Genomic DNA, 19067 nt, shown 5'->3' on the forward strand with positions numbered 1-19067 from the left:
TCTTTTTTAGTATAATATGTGTGTGTGTAGAAGTGAATCATTTATTGCTTGCAAACCAATGATGGTAAGATGATGTCATGGGGTAGGACTGGATAAGTCTGACTTCTTCCTACTCCATTCAAGCATGTACTAGGTATAAGCAAATTGATATTGGATTATGTGTAAAATTATGTGTGTTGTCATATCAACTGTTTTTACATGCTTGAAAGAATAAATCAAATCAAATCAAATCAAAGCTGTGGCTTCATATTTAACATACAGAGATGAATGTGGTATCATTCATCTCATTTAACTGTCAGCAAGAAAGCAAATAAGTGTATTTCCAAAACTCCTTTAATTGTGGGTGCATACCTCCAGGTGAGTGTCTCTCTGTGCCAGCAGGCTTTGGATCTGTTTGGCCATAGAGCTGAACACCAGCTTTAAGTCTGCACCTTCCACCTCCACCAGCTCCTCCCACTGAAGTGGCAGCACCATGCGAGGATCCTGAGTCACCTGCAGCAAGGACAGTTTTTCAGGTCTCTATGGTAAGATCAATGTGCATCTGGGGAAATCCTGACATAAAATGGCAAATCTGGGGGACAAACGATCCAGACAGTGTGAAGGCTGTGTGAATACCAAGTAGAGATGCATCTGGTACAACAGATGAAAAGAAAAATTCTCACATTTCTATTTGAGAAGTGTGTCCAAAGAAGCCTGACTAATGCTTCCAAAACTAATGATCATGTAGACAGGTTTGAAATGTCCCTGGGTGGAAGGCATACGAAAAGCAAGGAGGGGGTGCATCCATCCAAAAGGATGAGCACCTCTCACATTTGCGAATTACAAGGCTGAGAAACCTGGCACAGAAAAGGCTGGTGGGCAACATGCTGTTACTGTAATTTAGACACGCTGGTATGCAACATGCTGTTTTTGTAATGCCGGCAATAATTCACAGGGGGTATTTTTTAAAAAGTACAATTTGGCACTTATGCCTTATTGGAGAAGACAGCAGAGGATGGCAGTAAAGAGATGAAGGGGAGAGGAGGATGTGACTGAGGTGGAGGCAGAGAGGTGGACATGAGGGGTGAAAAATCCATCCTACGGTGGCGGCAAGAGGCTCCCAGAGGTTCTTAAAAGGCTGCCAGAAGAATGACAAGTAGCTCATTTTTACACTTACTTGAAGCACCAGGAGAGGGTATAATAGTTTCTCTTTCTCTGCCTACAGGCCACGCAGCCAAGAAATTCTTTGCTAAATCATATTAGAGGTGTCTCCATGGACAATATCCCCTCAAAATTATGGTCAGTTGGTGAACGCCTTTTATATTTGGGAGGTCCTTCATTTGATTAGTTCTGCACTTGAACGTACCTGCTGAATACAGCTTGCAATGGCTGCCTGGGTCTCAATATCCAGAGACTGGATCTGCTGAATGAACGTCTCCTTCCTCTCACACTGCGGACACATAAAATGGTGTGTGTGTGTGTGTGTGTGTGTGTGTTACATCAAAATATATCCATACAATGTGCTAAATCAGCCTGATAACCTAGAATAATTTGTCAATTGACAGAAAAATTCATAGATAAATAATCATTTTGGTTACTGTTCAAACAAAAATGTCAAACATTCACTAGATACTGCTCTTCTATTGTGATCATGTGCTATTTTTCTCTGTTATATAACAATATAAACTAAATATCTTTGGATTTTAAGCTGTTATCTTGTCTCACAAAACAAGCTATTTGAGGTAATCTTGGCTTTTTTTTTTCACAAAATTTTAACTTTACAGGATCAATTGAGTTCAATTGATAATGAATATAATCTTTAGATGCAGTCCTACTATAATACTTTCATTAAATATTAGAGTTCATGTTGCAACAAAATATTTAACTATTATATTTTTGGATCATTATCACAACTTGGTGGGTGGTGCCAGGAGAAAGACTACGGTGACTAGGCTCAGCATTCACCATGTTAATAAATATACTGTTAACACATTAGCAATGGACGCTGAAATTTAGCATGCTATTCTCATGTTTAACATCTGTGTACTGCGCCGCAACCGCTGCAAGAACGAGGCACAGGCCGTCCCCAGAGACACCCTTAACCCTGAACACCGTTTCTTCACCTGGCAGACACAAACAGAAATTGAAAACCACAGGAGGTGCAGCAGAAGCGTCCAACATCCACAGTAAGATGAATTACCAAGGACATTCAGACTGGAGAAAGGGGCTCCCAGCTTGTCTGAACTCATATTGTAGTACTTCACTCTCAAATACACACTAAAAAAACTGTGCATACACAATGTGCAGTGATGAGCTCACACTGCAGGCACTGCATATATTAGGGTATTTTTTACTTGTACTACTCTACTCAACTTTCAGCTGTTCCCGTTAGGGGTCGCCACAGTGAATGCGATTTGCATGAGTAAATTTGGCACGTTTTTACGCCGGGTGCCCTTCCTGACACAACCCTCTCTATTTATCCAGGTTTGGGACTGGCACAGAGGTCACTGGTGTGAAACCCCTATAGCTAGATACAGACTCACACAGTCAACCTAAGCTGCACATCTTTGGACTATGGGAGGAAGTATTTTTTACTTCTATTTTTGTATATATTTATTTTAATTCAATATGTGACCTAAATGCATATTCTTTTTAATTTTACCCCTTCACTCCTTCTTGTTTTTTGACTGAAAGAACTGTGAAAGAATTTCAGTATTGCTTGTACTCTTCTACTGCAGCAAAAGGCAAATAAGTTACTTAAATTATTTATTATTCTTATTATTTAAGTTACTTAAATGTGAGCTGAGGCTGACAAGCATTTGGTAGGTTTTGTCATTATACTGTCTCTAAAAAAGCTGAGGTTTCCTGAGCAGTACAATTGTGTTTATGCTACTGTCAAATGAAACCCTTTAAATACACACAGGGGATCTTCATTTAACCATGTTTGTGACTTGTGGCTGCAGCAGACTGTGATTATTTAAGTGTGTCCTATAAAAACAGAGAGAATACCAATGCAAACGTATTACTTTAGACAACTGAGTGCAGAACTGTTTTCACTTTGACAATAAAGGGTCATTTTCTGTTTATCTGTGTCAAAACAAGCCCATTTAAATCCCCTTTGATTTACTGTTGTAAAACATTTAATTTCCAAGGGGTTGAATACTTTTTATAGGCTCTGTGGAGTGCGCCGATTTTCACTGAGATGTCTAATTCTGCTACAAACAAATACTTCTGCCATCAGAACAATTTGAGAGATGCTGCAATGAGAGGTATCCTGCCATTAACTGGGTCTAAAAATAAAACTCTGTGGTAGCATTCATTCATTTTTTGTGGACTAAGCATTTCTGTATGTAATCTGGATCAAAAAATGGACAGACTGACCATACCATTAGCACTGCTAAAATATAGGGGGGAAAAACTAAACGCAAGTACAAACGACTGTCTGCAGGCTCAGTAAATACTAAACTGGTGTCGTTATCAACCTTCAAACAGTATGGTGGTCATGAGTGATCACCTGCACAGCACATCCTAGTATTAGCAGCAGCAGTCGCCTGAGCTCCTCCACAGCAGCCTCTGAGGACACAGAAATAACTGTCATCATCATCATCATCATCATCATCTCCACCCCCCACCCTGCCCCACCACTACTGCTGCCATCCTCCTTATCATTATCACCTTAATCTGTTTCACAGATGGCAGAGATATGGACTCGTATATAAAGCATAATTACTTTCTTGCTGCTGAGAGACATGGCACTAATAGGATCATGTTGTTATCTTGTACCTGTAAGAGGGTCCTGCCCCAGAATGGCAACATTTGGGAGAGGCATCAGTATCAGCTGCTGGAGGTCTTCCTGAAGAAAAGAATAAATGTGAAGAGTTAAGTGAAAAAAATAACACCAAAAACACCTGGTTTCCTGTCTGCCCACAGTGAGCCCGACTAAACAACAGCAACAACAAAAACTTTCCATCAGCCTGCTGCAGTTTGTGGTGTAAACAAATAGCTGATAATTTTTCTTTAGTTGTCCAGGTCAAGGAGGCTTTGTACAGATTAGGTTTAATATATTTCAGCATTCAGTATTCTCTAAAAGTAACAGAAGCATAAAAAGGCCTGATGAATGGATAACAGCCCTATGTAAAGTCCTTGAACTGTTTCTATTGTTGTCCATGTGGTTAAAAGATATGGGGATTGTGGGTAATGCAGATATGGGAAATTAACAATGTACAGAGCCACAAAGATTACAGCAGTCATTGTACACAACCTGGACCTATTACTATCAACAAAGTAGAAGACGGCTAATGCATTTTTTTTTTATCTTGTCACAGATATATGATGGCTGATAATGACCAAAATGCAATACAGAGATACCAAAGGTGTGATGAAATCTTGTAAGAAACAGCATCTCCATAACATTGTTTGTCCATGGGATCATTTTCCAAAGCATTTGTTTATAGGGTGTCTGGGGGAACAAAGTGCTCATCATATAATCAGTTCAAGTCCAGCTGGTCTCTCTTCCCTCATTTCCTGTTACTTCTACACTGTTACTATGAAATGAAGGACAAAATGCCTAAAAACTACTTTTAAAAAATTGTTAAAATATCGATTATCTTCACAGATGACATTTAGATGGGTTAGGGTTAGCAAGTGTAGGAATGTGGGAAATGCACAGGTGTAAATAATAAAATTAAAAACCATGACAAGGGAAAATGTTTGCTATGAAAAACGACTTACAGGCCAATTTAAAATTGCTGCGGACTACAGTAAATTGCTCCTGTAAAGCAGCCAAAATAAGCATCTGAATGTTTCTAGCATGGTCCTGTGGAAGAAAGCATTTCTATTGTGTTAAAGAGTAAAAAGGATGGTTCAAGGCGAGCAGAAGGCCTACCAGCCCTGTGGTCAGCTTGTTTGAGCAAGCTGCAATTTTTACTTTGAGATCTTGGACAAATGTCCTGGCAGAGTCCAAATGACACTGAATCAAGCTGGACAACAAGACGCCTCAAACATTCCCCGTCCAGAAACCTGGCTTTTCTGGCAACAAAACCATTTGTCATGTGGACTTGCACCATACTCCTCCTACATTGCCATATAGTGCAAAACCAGTGTAGCACGTTATCAGCCTGTTGCTTTACTACTTTAATTAGTCTTAAACTGAGAAAAGACCAGAACAACTTCCCAGTTAATTAAAATCATTTCTGACAAAGCACCGCACACAGACATTGGCTAGCTGCTTGTCCAACTGCTCTGAAAGCCTGTTCACATCTTCCTGCCATCCATCTCCAGAGTAAAGAAGGAAGTCACAATTACAGCCCTCTCTGCTGCTTACTGCAATTTATAAACTGTACAGTGAGAAAGGCAATATACCAAGAGGCAGGCACTCCCCTCAGTAACTCCATCGTGCATGAGTTTTGACATCAAGGCATGTTCAGCCAACCTGAAGTTTATGCTCCTTCAGGGCATGTAGGATATTACCCACTGCAGCTCTGTGTCAGTCATCGTGCAGCTCGTGGTTCATGATGCCAAATAAGCATCTGTAGGAGATTAGCCAGACTGGAAATTATATAGAAGCTGCTTGTTGTTGTTGGCCTGCTAATGTCCCCTCATGGGCAATTCCCTCTCTGCCACCATACAACCATGAGGCAGACTGTACTGTATTTGCTCAAATCCCTCCTGCATTATATTTTAAACACCATCATTTGGTGAAATAATATTCTCTGCTTAAGTAAGAGATTAACAATATGAGTGATACATGGTGCAGTTGTCTGTGCTATATTATGATTTCCAGGCCAGTTTCTCTTGAGGTTAATTTCAAAAGGATGCACAGCTTTTTTTTTCAGTGCCATAATAAAAAGTAAGGAATTATTCCTGAGTCTGCCTCTGAAAATAATCTACTGTTGTATACAGTAGTCTGAATTTGAACATTTCTCATCAAGCCGCTGGCTGCAGTGCTGAAGAGAATTTATATCCATCTGTGAAACATTTTTTTCCAAATTCAATCTTTCTATCAATAATTCCACTTTATGTTCTGTGGACTGGTTCTGATTTTCATTTTACCCACTAACACTTTTGATTTTCTAGGCTTCTGTGAGCTGCCTCACTTTTTCTTTATTTCCTTTATCTTTTTCTTTTTTTTGCCTATATGCACATGTACAAACCTGATTCATCTGTAGTTGTTTATGTTAATTCAGTTATCATTAGTTGGATGTTCAGTAGCTTCATAAATGGCACAGTTTATTGCTGACAGAGATTCTTACATGCAGAGGGTCACTAAACTATAGCAGGCAAGAGAAATTAACATTTAGCATTACATTAACAGAAGGTTAAAAATTAAGTGTCATTCAGAGGCATTAAAGGTGCTTAGATGACATTAAATAGAACCCAATATGACTAGACAAAGAGAATAGAACTGAACAGAACAGATCAAACAACCAGAAAAACCAAACCAGAACAGAACAGATCAAACTGAACTGAATAAAACAGAACAACTAGGATGGAATAAAATAGAACAAAATAATAGAAACAACAGAACAGGACAGAACCATAGAACCAAACAGAATCGAACAATAAAGTATAACAACATCCAATAACTTAAGGTAGAAGAGAACAGAATAACAAATGGAATACATTACAGTCCAACAACAACACAAAGCTTCCTGACAACACTTGTACAGTACAGTAGAAGTGCTCTTCCTATATCCTCGACACAAATAGCTCTGTCACTGTGCTAGAGAAGCCGAGGTCTCTGCAGAGAAGATCAAGCCCTCCCAGGCTGCATTGTTGCTGTGGCTTACACTCACCACAGTCCTGTCACTGTATCACACACAAATATGAACAAAAACACAGTACAAAAAGAGAGAGGAAGAACTAAAACCATGAACCATGTATAAATAACTGTCCACAGCAACAATGGAGCCTATTCTGAGTGCACCTGGTGAAATTCTAGTCGAACAGTGTGAGCTTCCCAATTATCGCCAGTGTCATATGCTGCCCTGAGCTTTCACGAAACATTGGCAATTTAATGAAAATTAGGAAGTGAAATCTTGCACACTTGTGTGTTTATGTTGTGTGACAAGCTAAGCAACGTGTGTTCAGTCCTGACTAATAAGAGACATAAGCATCTGAATCATCCTGTGGGGAAAAAAATGTCATTTCCTCAAATGCCACAGGCGTACACATTATGAAACACATGATAATAAGAGCTATTTGATAAAATTTTATTCTCTTTCCTTCCTAACCCTCTACCCACAGCTGCAGCAGAAGAGTTCAGCTTGCCACTCCTCCACTTTCTCTCACCACATTTGCCTAGTGAGGATGGAAATCGCATGTTTTCATCTTCTCTTTCGTGCAAATGCTCTGTCACCCCTTCCACACACTTCAAACTTTCTTCCTTAGGCAGAGTATTTGTGTTGAGAATATTTGTTGAGACTGATAGTTGAGCTTCATCTCGTCCTGTTTTCACAGCCTCATGGCAAGACAACTGCTTTTCCAGTCCTCCCCCACCCTCCCCATCCTCTCCCTCGCCATTTGGTATGGCCCTGAGTTATGTTTTAGAAGAATATTTCAGCATTTTTACAAGACCTTTCTATTTTTAATGAACTCAGAGTCATTTCAGTCCATCCACAAAAAAATGCTAGAGGGCTATTCAAGACACTTTCTTAAATCATATTAGATGGAGTTCAAACTAGAGTCAGGCCATTTCCAAAATGACTGTGGAGCCTGTATCAGTGTGTTGCAGGTTTGACTCTGCATTACTTCTCTGTGCAGTGACTTGACTTACTGCTGAGGTATAAAGCTTTGTTGAGGTTTTACTTACACAGAGATCAAACTACTATGAATACAACTCAAAGGAATAGTTTGACATTTTGGAAAATGCACATTTGCTTTCTTACCTAGGGTCTCATAAATAAACTGATGCCACTCTTATATAGGTATGTCTGTGTAATAAATAACGGCCGATCAGCCTAGTATAAAGGCTGAAAACAGGGGTAGACAGTCAGCCTGGCTTTGTATAAAGGCAAAAAAAGGCATTCCTCCCTCCCAACACATTTAAAGGTCACTAATTAGCATCTTCTTTTCTTAATTGCAACTAAACTGGATGTAAAATTAACATGTTGTGGCTGAGTTGCTTTTACACTTTGGCTTTTATACGGATAAAACAAGCAAGCCTTACGAGCTTAGAAGTGCTGGCAGGTGGATTTTGGCAGACTCAGGCTAATTGTGTCCCCCTGTTTAGTAGTGCAAAGCTAAGCTAGCTAGCTGCTGGCTGCTGCTGCATAACTTGTCGAACAGACAACTAAGAGAGCAGTATGAGTCTCTCCAAGTGAATAAGCATACAAATAAGAGCATGTAATAAGCAAATAAGCAAAGGTTTAGATGCTTTCATGGTCATTCATAAAATCTCAGAAAAGAGTGAGGCATACAAATAAAAATAAAAAAACAGCATCTTGTCTCTTTAAAGCACATTGACAGTTACAATTGGCTTGATATTTGGCTAGTCTCAATGCCGTACATATGAATATAAAAATATTAACTACACTACATGTGATTTAGTAGGTTAATGTGAGAACAAGCAGTGAAAACACAACAGTGACATAGGAAGGTATTTTAACAAATGCACAAGCAGTGAAAACACAACAGTGACATATGCTTCCACATCCACTAGACACAGAGCAATATTGTCATTTTCTCATGGTTCAGTCTACTGGATGAATGCAAGTCCAGCCGTCTCTTTCCTTCTTAGCAGCTGCATGCTCCATTTTCAAATTCAGGTTCAGACAACCTTATTAATGCCAAATGGGTAATTCAGTTTGAAAGCCTTCCCACAACATCCTCAAATTGTGACAAGCTGATAACTGTATTTATCCAGTGTTTGGATATGGGCAGGTAGCGTACGTGGATTTATCAAAAGCTTTTCTGCTAAAAATAGTTACCTTCTCTGGCTGGAAACAAGTTGATATGGACTCTCAGAGTTTATCAGAACAGTAAAGCTGCAGGCTATGAAACCAAAACAATGAGCTAAAGAACACTGCTTTGCTGAAGACAAGCTTCAGTTCTTTCCACTGTGATCAAAACTCTTATGAATTCCATCTCACCAATTACAAAAACAATGCAATCCTGAAACAGGTGGAAGGTTCATTACACATTCAGCAGGTTTCACCCTTCTGAGATTAGACATGTTTAAAATTCTTGAGAAAACCTGTGCATGCTCTGTTGACCCTCAGACCATCACCACTGATTTCTCTTTTTGATATGATCTAACTCTTCAACCTCACCGCCCTCCTCCCTGTGCCCCTCCCCTACCTGGTAAAAGGCTCTGAGGTGTCGATTTAAAATGGAAAAGTTCTGGACTCTCAGCATGTGGTCATCTCTCTCGCTGTCGTACAGCCGCTCCACCTTGGGGTTTGGGTCTCTGGGACAAACACAGAAAAGACACGCTGGCATATTTACTGCAGCTTCATCAAACAGTCCAGCACCATGATGAGAAATTCTTATGCAACAGTTCATTTAAGCAGAGACCGAATAAAATTTTAATGAGCCTGCGAAGTACACACCGAGAATCCACATGCAATTATTTGTTGAAATAATGTGACTTAGGTCAGGCAAAATTAATCAGCTGTTTGGCAAACACTGAGGTTCTTGTCTGGCCAGATGAGAAGAAAGGTTTGATTCTGCTGAAATTTGAACAAAGAAATAAGGAATTCAGCAGGGACACCTAACAGGGTGCCACATATGCAGAAGCCCATTTCATCATTCACTGGAAATTTGTGGCAAATATGAATGGGTCATACATTCATGCCATCCTTTAACAGAGACTGCACAACAGACTACAAAAAGAAATGTTTTGTCAAATTTCATGTAAGAAAATTGACTAAATGAAGAAAATGTAACCCTCCTCTGTGAGGCTGCTAACACTAGCATGCTAACAATGACAATGCTATCACACTGATGTTATGAAGGTGTCAGAAGTATTAGCATGATAACATCAGCTAATTTGTAATAATCACAAAGGAAATGTTACAAGTTTTGCAAGAATTTTGTCATGAAGCAATCAAACTGGACAAATAGAAAATGCAGAACAAATGATACCACAAGATTAAATGTCTGTTCAATGCCAACATGATTTATTTTTGCCATCCATCTAGAGGCATATGTCACTAGCATGGCTCAAAACAAGCCATACTTACAGTACTTATAATTTACTAGCCATACTTATTTGAATGCTTTTTAGACAAGAAATTCCTTGGTGTTTTTGTGGAGAATGGATTGTGGGTGCATTTCCATTTTACCTTATTAATAAAAGCTTTATTTTTTCAGTTACTACTCTGTTTCCATAAAATGGCTCAAAATGAGCACTTTGTTTCATACTCTAAATTTATAGGCTCCTCTCATTTTGTCTTGTCCGGTGGGCACTGTCATTGCAGCCAGTGCAAGACTCCAAGGCTCTTACATTAATCTCATGACCTCATTGAGAAAAATCCCATTGGTCAGCCTCAGGTAGCGAGCCCGGATACTCTGAGGAGTTGAGTTCACTTCCATATACTGGCTGTAGAGTGGGATGCCATCGTCCCCATCTACCATCTTCTCAAACAGCTGAACCTGTAAGAAACAAGGAGGAATTATGTTGTATGTGTAGAGAAAAGCGCACCAGGAGTGTGTACCAGGAGGTGGACAAGGCAGAGAGACAGGGGTAGAAGAGAGAGAGACAAGGGGTGGGATGGAGGGGTGCAAACATTTTCATACAGGAAGCCACTTGAGTCGGTGCACCTGTCTGGACAGGTGGGATCTGTGCTTTCACACTGGGAAGCACTTCACAGTGACAGGCAGCCAGGCAGGACCACAGCCAAGGTCTTTCTCTCTCCTAAGAAGAGCTGTGCCAATGCAAACTGCAGCAGTATAATGAGGTTTATTCCCACCTGCACATTCTAAAAACCGCACTGTTGGTAAACAAAATAACAAGCTTGAGTTGGTTCATCTGATAAGGAGAGGCAGAGCCACATGAGGCCCTGCACAAAAGGGCAAAGAAGGGATGTATTTCAACATATGAGAGGGTGAAGATCCTCCTGTCAGTTGATGCACCTGCCTAAAATCTACCCTAAACCTCTGGCAGCTTCAGGCATCCTACTGAACCTGACCTCTGACCCCCTCTTTGGAAGAGGGCAACACTAAAGAAAATACCCCTACAAGGCCCAGCATTATATCATAAATACTGTTCATTGACCAGAAGGTAGAAAATCCCCTTGAGCTGATTGGGTTCCCCTGAGGAAAACCCAGCTGAAATGTCAGTCTGTTATGAATGGGCTAAATCCTCAGTTGATTTTTAGAGAGACTATAGTCTCTTGAATGCACAGTAGATAACATTGTATTATTGTCAAATGAGAAACAGCCCAAGGACACGGAAGTGTGAGGCCTAGGCAGAAAAAAACTGGTCACTAAGAGGCAAGGGAAGCTGCTAAAAAGAGAAGTAGTGTTTGTTTTCTATACACAATGGCAAAAAAAGATAAAACTATCTAGGCTACAGTACTGTTTATTCATCTCCTTTTTATTTATTTAGGAGAATAGAGCTGAATAGCTGACTGCTCTGAAAGTTATTTGTAATATTTGCGACTGGAAATTAATGTAGCACTTCCCGCAGAACTGATCACTGGACAGTTTCTACACAGTGCTGTTGTTTTGTCCTCTCTTTGCCTCTAGAAATGACGACCTTTTCTCTAACAGCAAATGATAAATGATAAATGACGTACCCATTGCGCCAAAGCACTTTCCATGAATTCCTCTATTATCTCCATAATGTTCGAGTCCATTATTGTGTTACGAGCGCTGTGAAACACTACAGAAGACAGCTAATTAAAAGTATTTCCAACGATATGTAGCCTAGGTAATGAATCAAAGAAAGAATCCATCTTGCGTCAAGTGCAGTAGTCTGACATTTCTGCGGCCCTTCCCCTCCCTCCACCCTGCTGTCTCTTCCTCTCTATGACTGTGTGACAGTTTCATTGCAAAACCACACCGGAATTTTCAAATCGCACGTTGCCTTTTTTCCGACATCGACACACACACACACACACACACACACATCACAAACACGATCTATCCAAATACGCAACTACATTCCCTAAAACAGACTATAGACTATATGACAAAACAAGCTGTGTGTTTTGCCTGGAGACAGATTATCTTGAAATCTAGGCCTCGTTTCCTGTTGAAGTAGATTTGTTTATTTTGCATTAAAGACAAACATGCACCAAACGCCATTTAAAAATGTTTACTTATCAACAGTTGTTGATGAAGGCCTAACCTGTTTGGTTATAGGATGTAGGCCTACTTTTTTTTTTTTTTTTTTTTTTTACCAAACAAGCGTTTTCCCCAAGATACACCACCACAAATCTATGTAATTTTATTATTATTACGAAAATTTTCAATGAATTTATTGTCATTCCCTGACAAAGTTGCAGTAGCTCAAACATTTCTCTACGTCTTCATCAGAACATGGGCTACTTACTAAAGACGATTCATATACTGTGCAATAATGCCCCCTGGTGGTAGAATTAAAGTTCCTGTTGGCCTGTTTTAAAATACTTAATGCCTTACATCATTATTTCAACAACAAAAACACTCGGAGAGGGAGCGTAATCAAGCAGCTCTATTTTTATTTAGCTGCTGTGCTTCCTGCACACTGAACACTATTTTTAGAAATTATTTTTATATCTGCAGCACACTGTCATTTGACAGTGACTCATTCTGAGATATGGGTTTATAGCTGTCATATAAACCTCTTTCCGTCTGAAAGTTTACACAGACAGTTTATTAATGTGGCATGTGAACAATCATATGGACTTTTTTTTGAACACATGTGGTCCACAGTGGGTGTGTTTGACTACTGGGAATCTTAAATATTTTGATTATTTAAAAAAAACTAACTATGGTAACTGTTGTGTTACAGTAATATTAATCATCTACTATCTGTGTTTAATAGAAAAAGGAACATATCTTTCTGTAAACACTGAAAATGTGTATCTGAAAACATTCACTGACCTGATTCTATGATAAAGTTTTATTTAAGAGGAATGAACACACACTGTAGTTGGGGCAGGTCCCCCGATATATTTAAAAATAAAAAGCATTGTAAAATTGCTTGATAAAATCATTTCTGATGCGTTGTACTAGTGAGTGTGTGTGTGTGTGTGTGCTGTCAGTGTGTGCTGATACTGCGTGTGTAGCAGTTTTGAGATTAACTACACCAGGATTATCAGATTGTTCCAAAGCTGCCAGAATAGTCAAGATGACAGCTTCAAACGAGGTACTACAATCACACACACATATACACACAAATACACGTACTTAATCCAACTCTACTTGCTGAACTCAGATAACCTGCAGTCAGTTCATACACTCACTCATATTAAATGTACAAAAGGAAACTGACGCTGCAAAGCAGTTAAAAACATCTATCTTTAATATATAATTCATGTGTGTTGCCAATTTTAATGGTTCCTAAGCATTTCATTGCAGTTTAGTGCAAAGACTACAGCTGTGACATGAATAATACAGTGCACATGGGATGAACTTTAGCAGCAGTGTGACTTTGCCAAATTTGAGTCAAAATGACAAAGAATGTGTCATATATGTCAGTATGTGTTCGCTACACCCATTTAAACTGAATGTATTCTCCTCTAGATGCAACAAAAAGTACTACACATCTCCTGAAGCGATTTACAGATGGTTACACATTTATAAAGTGCACAGAGGAGATGTTTGTTGTGGTGTCTGTACAGAGCCTGATAAGATTCCCTGTGCAGTGCCTTGTTTTGGCCGTGTGTGAGGGATATGAATTTGCTTCATTAGTGAAGTGTAAATCAAGCCTAATGTGTCAAATCCCAACAGGTGTTCTACACTGCACCAGCCAGCTCACACACCCCAGAAACCTCTGACACATTCCCCCCATCCCTTCCACCTCAGCTCATATTTCTAGCTGGCAGGAGTAGAGGAGCCAGCCTTCTCCTTGGTGTTATCAGCAACCTTCTTTGCATTTGCGGCCTCAGGGGACTCTTCAGTGGAGGTGGGGTCAACCTGCCTGAACTTTAGCATACTGAGAACATTGGCTTTGATTTCCTCAAAGGTTTCTTTCACACCCTTCTCCAGGAGATAACCTTCACTGTCATCCTCTGGGTTCTCCAGAGCCATTGCTCCTTCCACGGCCGTCTGCAAGTATCTCAGGCTCAGGAGCACTGACATCTGGACAGAAAGAAAAAAAGCAAGGATGCTGTGAAGATGTCATCTAAAATCAGTGTCATCGTGCAGTTTGTAAGCATATTGGATGGCCAAATTCCTTCATAGTCATTTACAGTATATTCTATTTCAGCCTTCCTTGGCACAACAGTTGTTTAAATAAGCTCAAATTCCAAAAAAGGTTAAGTGTTAAGCTTAAGTGTTAAGCTTAAGGTTAGCGTACACAATTTTAAAGTCTGTAGTTTTTAGTCAGAGGGAGCAGCCAAATATACTGCAATTAAAGTGAAGTATAAGGCCCAACTTCCCTGCCCAACCCAGTAATTTCTACATAGTCTCTTTTGCACAAAATGGGTTCACTTCCCCAAACATTGAGAAACAATGAAGAGTAAACATCGCTGCAGTCCGAAAGAAACAAAACCTGCAGAAAAATAAAATGTTATGACATAATCAATGGTGCATGACACATCTTTAGTTTTATCTCTTGGTTCCTTGACCTTCTTTTTGTGTGATAGAGCACTTCTGGTTGAAAATCAGACATTATCTACAGCCCAGCTTGCTGTCTGAGTAGCTCTTCACCTGGCAGCCATCTGTCCCTGTCACAGTGGACTAGAAAAAAAATCCCCACACTGAGGTGCTCCATTTAATGGTATAGATTGTTAGATTAGCTGGAAGCGGTGTGTAATGATGCTCTGTTAAGTATGGGCGTGAGCTTCCTGCTGCAGCTCGAGGGCTTGTTTGTTGCTTCCAGAAAATAAGGCATCAATAGTGTCATTTGGCAAAGGAGTGAAAGTGTCTGTTTGATTAAGAAGGCACTTTGACAATCTTTGTGAGTCAGTGGGAGTTTCCTTTGTCAGTTGTCATGGCAGTAGACAGCTGCGTCAGTAGACAACTCTTATTTAACATTCAGTTTTTGTGATTGTTTATGTGCATGTGTGTGCGTGTAGGTCTCTTTGTATGTGTGTGTTTGTGTAATTTGGGGAAAAACGTCTTCTCACTCTGTGACAGGAACTTGGAGGAGTAAATGTCTCTTTTAAAAACAAAATCACAACAAAGAGCACTTTGTGCAAATGCTGCATTTCCTTTATTTTACCACAGTTACAGAGTAACTGTAGAGCTGTGTAGGTAACCCACCTGTATTAAAATGACTGACAGCACACCGGGACCAATTGAATTCATCAAACCCATGTAGTAGTCGATCAGAGCCTGCCTACAGCCACGGTTGTACAGGTTGAGTTCCTCCGATTGATACTCATAGTCGTAGTGGGCGCTATTATCTGTCAGGTGGTTCTGTAGGCAGGGGCGAGGGGAGGCCGGGTTACAGCAGCTGAAAGGAACACTATCCAACAAGTAACGTCCATCTACGTTACTCCGGATACGACTGGAGACAGAGAAAGGAGAAACAGTGAGCAAACAGACAGTGGAACTGAAATGGGAGAAAAGTAAGAAGAGAGTCAAAGTAATGAAAGAAGGGACAGAGGGTAGAAAGTCCATTTACCTTTGAGAGGCTAAGCACAGAATATATTAATTTCAAGCCAGTTAAAGGCCTGACTTTCAGCTCAGTACACTTCACATTAGTCAGAAATGAGCAGTGCTTCTATTCAAGTGTCATGGTGTCACATCCTTTCAGTTTGCTCATTCCTCTTCACTTATTTCATCTTTGACCAACCCTTCTCTGTTTGCTGCATTTCCAACCTTTGCATTCATTTCTGTCATTTACTTCCAAAGTAAAGGCCAGAACTATTTTTAATCCACTCTTCCTCTGCTCCCACACCATTCTTTTTATCCCACCACACCTTTATCCTTCCTCTATAACATATTGTTTGACCTTTGTGGATATGAAGTCTACTTATCTGTCACTCATCTAGACCTTTATTTTCTTTTCTTCACTTCCCTTATCAGTCTGCTTCTAATTTACCATCTCACCTCTCTGCATTTCATATATTTGCTCATCCCTGTACTGCAATTCACTCACTCCTTGACTTCCTTGGAGGTGAAGTCCAGGTATCTGTTGCTGACCCACTGAACCTCAAACCAGTCCCTGAAGTTGTTGTTTCCACAGCAGCGAAACTCCATCTGCAGACGATCGATGGTCTCTTTCTGAAAACAGCGGCCCGGCACATCTGTGTCCTTGTAGAAACGAATACCATTCCTCAGGCCCACCTGGCATTGGGGAGAGAAATGTGAAAGAGAAAGAAGGGGATGTTTTTATTTGATGGATTTACTGTAGTGTTTGTCAAAAATGCAGCTAATGTCTGGTTTTCCTTTTGCATCTACAACTCTTAAACATTTTTTAAAAATCTGAATTTTGAAGGAAGATTTTTCTGCTGTTAGTGCATTATTTTTAAAAATGTAAGAGTTCTAATCTTTCACTATGTTGGTTAAATGTTTTTAGAAATACATTTAAAACAACCAGTTTGGTCTCTCTTTTAGCCACAGAAGCTTGGGGGAAACCGGTTTTGTTTTGTTTTGTTTTGTTTAGGCTCAGAAATCACAGTCCTATTATGGGATTTTCCACACAGCCACATCAACACCTACTCTACCCTCTGACCTGTCACCCCTAATCATTACCCAGCATAGTGACCCCACCTTCAGGGACTCCTCCAGGTGTCCCTGCAGAGCATAGCTGAGTACCACGGCTGCAATGAGCAGACAACAGAGCAGTGCTGCTACAACAAACCACGCCAGTAGGAGAACCTTCCAACGGGGGAAGCGGCTTCCTTCCAAGGAGTCCTGACACACACGACTGGCAACCCAGTTGGTGCCAACAGAGGCCAGGCCCACCATCATCAGGATGTTGGGCACCACATGGATCTCTGTGTTGTCCATCACCTCAAGAAAGGAAGAGCAGAGTGAGAGACAGTAGCCACAAGAGCAGCAGCCAGCTGCAGTCCACTTTGTCATTTTCTCCCCACACTTCAGCAGGTAATAATCCTGCATTCAATTAGTGTTATCTATTCTAAACCTTGACCTTGGCAGCTAAGAGATTCAATTAGCTGCTGATATGCTGGTTGCACAGGTTACAATGGCAGTATGATGACAAATTTAATTCATTGCCCTGGTTCCAGAAAAGTCAATTATGGAGTGAGTTTATTATTGGCTGACTTTTGAAATGCCTGTTAGCTAGGGGAAAATAAATCAACCCCATTGTTGTTTTAAAATTACCATTAAAACTCAGTTCAGTGCTGCTGCCATCTTCTAATATCCTCACCCCATAACATCTTATAAAACATAAACAATCTCTGCCTCTGGTTGCTCTGTTAAGGAAGCAATAATTTCAACTTTTTTTCCAATAACATGTACAAATCGTAAAGTGCAAAACTAATTTTCTTAATGTGATGATATATCTGAGATATTTGAATAACAAGTATAAATGAGGATCAAACACTTGTGAATCATTCTGCAAGATGCTGTAACTTCTTGACACCATTCTGATGGTCACAGTGTTTCTTGCATTTCACTCATCTAAGCCATCTGTATACCAGCTAAACTCTAAGAGATCAGGATATTCTCTCACTGGAGATCAATAAATATTTGAAGGCATACATTCATTGCCTGCAGCTTTCTTGTGCAGCCCAGTGGATATCAATGCCTCCAAATGAACCAGTCTTGTAGAGATTGTGACCTTCACCTATTGGTTATTTTACATTACCCACAAGCAAAGACAAAAGTCTGAGCATACACCATATGCCAGTGTTTTTAGACTTTGATCTCACTTGGACTACTCTATAAACTGACACTACATTACAGTAATATGTGTGTATACTGTATGTGTATTTATGCAAGTATATTTCCCTCTCTACCTCTTCCCTACGGAGAAGCTCTGTCTTAAGGTAAACCCCCAGACAAAATACGAAGGCTCCGCACATCACTGCCAGCCAGGACAGTAGCCATAGACCCTGGGCCAGATGAACCCGCCTCTGCTGAGTGAACTTCATCTTCAGCAGCACCATGGCTCACTGCTATGCACCCAGCAGCACAAAAACAGGAGAGAAAGGAGGAAGAGAAGGTCAGAAAGCAACAGAATATAAAGAATCCTGGACAAAATTGAGCCAGTCCAGAGGAGGCCAGCTGCTTGTAAAAAGACAAACCATAGAGAGGTCACTAGAGGATGCGTTCAGTATTTCAAAAACACAGGGGTCGATGCAGGCCTTGCTCTTGTTGTTTAGTGAGTTATTAGCAGGTTGAGCTCATCTAAGTTGTTCCAGTCAGAGGGGATAAGCAGGTAGATCCCTCAAATAGTAAAGGGCACAGTCGGCCTTAGAGGAAACCTAAACCTGTCACTTGGAAGCTGAAAGTGAAAAGATCCTTTATAATCCAAACTGCACAGCAAAAACACGGAAAAATGTGAGAATGTTGTTGATCAATAAATTATAGAAGAAAAGAGATAATCCTTTTCCCAGAAATGAATGAAATGGTTTTTCCGTGCTGATGATTGGTCACCCCACCCTGGACCCCCACCCCACTTCAAACTGAAACCAAGAATTTCTTGTCGTGATGTTATCTTTTTGATGGTGCCTCACTGGGTCCATGCATGTGCGGTGCCCCCCCTAAACCGCTGTACCCATGGTTGGAGGACACAGAGACTGGTCAAAGTCAAGAGTTTGGAGCCATAATCCCCCCCAGCAGAGTCCCTGGGATCCTATTACAGTCCAGGGCCAATGAGAAAGCAGGCCAGTGTCTGATCAGCAAACTTGTTCTGATAGGCACGTAATGGACTGTTATGACAGCTGGCCCTACCTGAAATCCATCAGTACAGACTAGAGCGTGATGGGTGTCTCAGAGACACAGGAAATATAATAAACACAGTCAGCTGAGACTAAAGCAATGAGGTGTGGGAATGGTTTTCATTGTGTTATAAAAGGTCA

At 40.4% G+C, this 19067-nt stretch overlaps 2 protein-coding genes across 2 annotated transcripts in view; both read right to left on the bottom strand.

Annotated features, from left to right (window-relative positions):
* ccdc88b (coiled-coil domain containing 88B) overlaps positions 1-11923 on the bottom strand; it is a 46066-nt gene extending 34143 nt beyond the window's left edge. The window contains exons 1-7 of the mRNA XM_020593485.1: positions 11718-11923; positions 10424-10572; positions 9277-9385; positions 3763-3832; positions 3494-3552; positions 1346-1429; positions 352-492 (exon numbers count right to left, since the gene is read on the bottom strand). Of these exons, the coding sequence (XP_020449141.1) occupies positions 352-492; positions 1346-1429; positions 3494-3552; positions 3763-3832; positions 9277-9385; positions 10424-10572; positions 11718-11777 (672 nt within the window). The 5' untranslated portion in view covers positions 11778-11923. The remainder of the gene's footprint in view (positions 1-351; positions 493-1345; positions 1430-3493; positions 3553-3762; positions 3833-9276; positions 9386-10423; positions 10573-11717) is intronic.
* Positions 11924-13790: 1867 nt separating this feature from the next.
* Positions 13791-18479, bottom strand: rom1b (retinal outer segment membrane protein 1b). Its single transcript, XM_020595936.1, has 6 exons — positions 18291-18479; positions 18003-18161; positions 16789-17031; positions 16175-16362; positions 15334-15580; positions 13791-14208 (listed from the first exon to the last, which is right to left on the bottom strand). The coding sequence occupies exons 2-6, from the start codon at positions 18150-18152 to the stop codon at positions 13942-13944; spliced, it is 1095 nt and encodes a 364-aa protein (XP_020451592.1). The 5' UTR covers positions 18153-18161; positions 18291-18479; the 3' UTR covers positions 13791-13941.
* Between the last annotated feature and the right edge of the window lie 588 nt (positions 18480-19067).

The sequence above is a fragment of the Monopterus albus genome, unplaced genomic scaffold, assembly GCF_001952655.1.
Source record: "Monopterus albus unplaced genomic scaffold, M_albus_1.0 scaffold2.1, whole genome shotgun sequence".
Classification (NCBI taxonomy): Eukaryota; Metazoa; Chordata; class Actinopteri; order Synbranchiformes; family Synbranchidae; genus Monopterus; species Monopterus albus.

What these genes read in the sequence shown, in the direction of transcription:
- rom1b (XM_020595936.1), bottom strand. Translation starts at nt 18,152, where the DNA reads ATGGTGCTGCTGAAGATGAAGTTCACTCAGCAGAGGCGGGTTCATCTG. An exon ending in AGCTTCTCCGTAGGGAAGAG is followed by an intron (nt 17,032 to 18,002) that starts GTAGAGAGGGAA and finishes TCCTTTCTTGAG; the next exon opens with GTGATGGACAACACAGAGAT. An exon ending in ACCTCCAAGGAAGTCAAGGA is followed by an intron (nt 15,581 to 16,174) that starts GTGAGTGAATTG and finishes CTCTGTCTCCAG; the next exon opens with TCGTATCCGGAGTAACGTAG.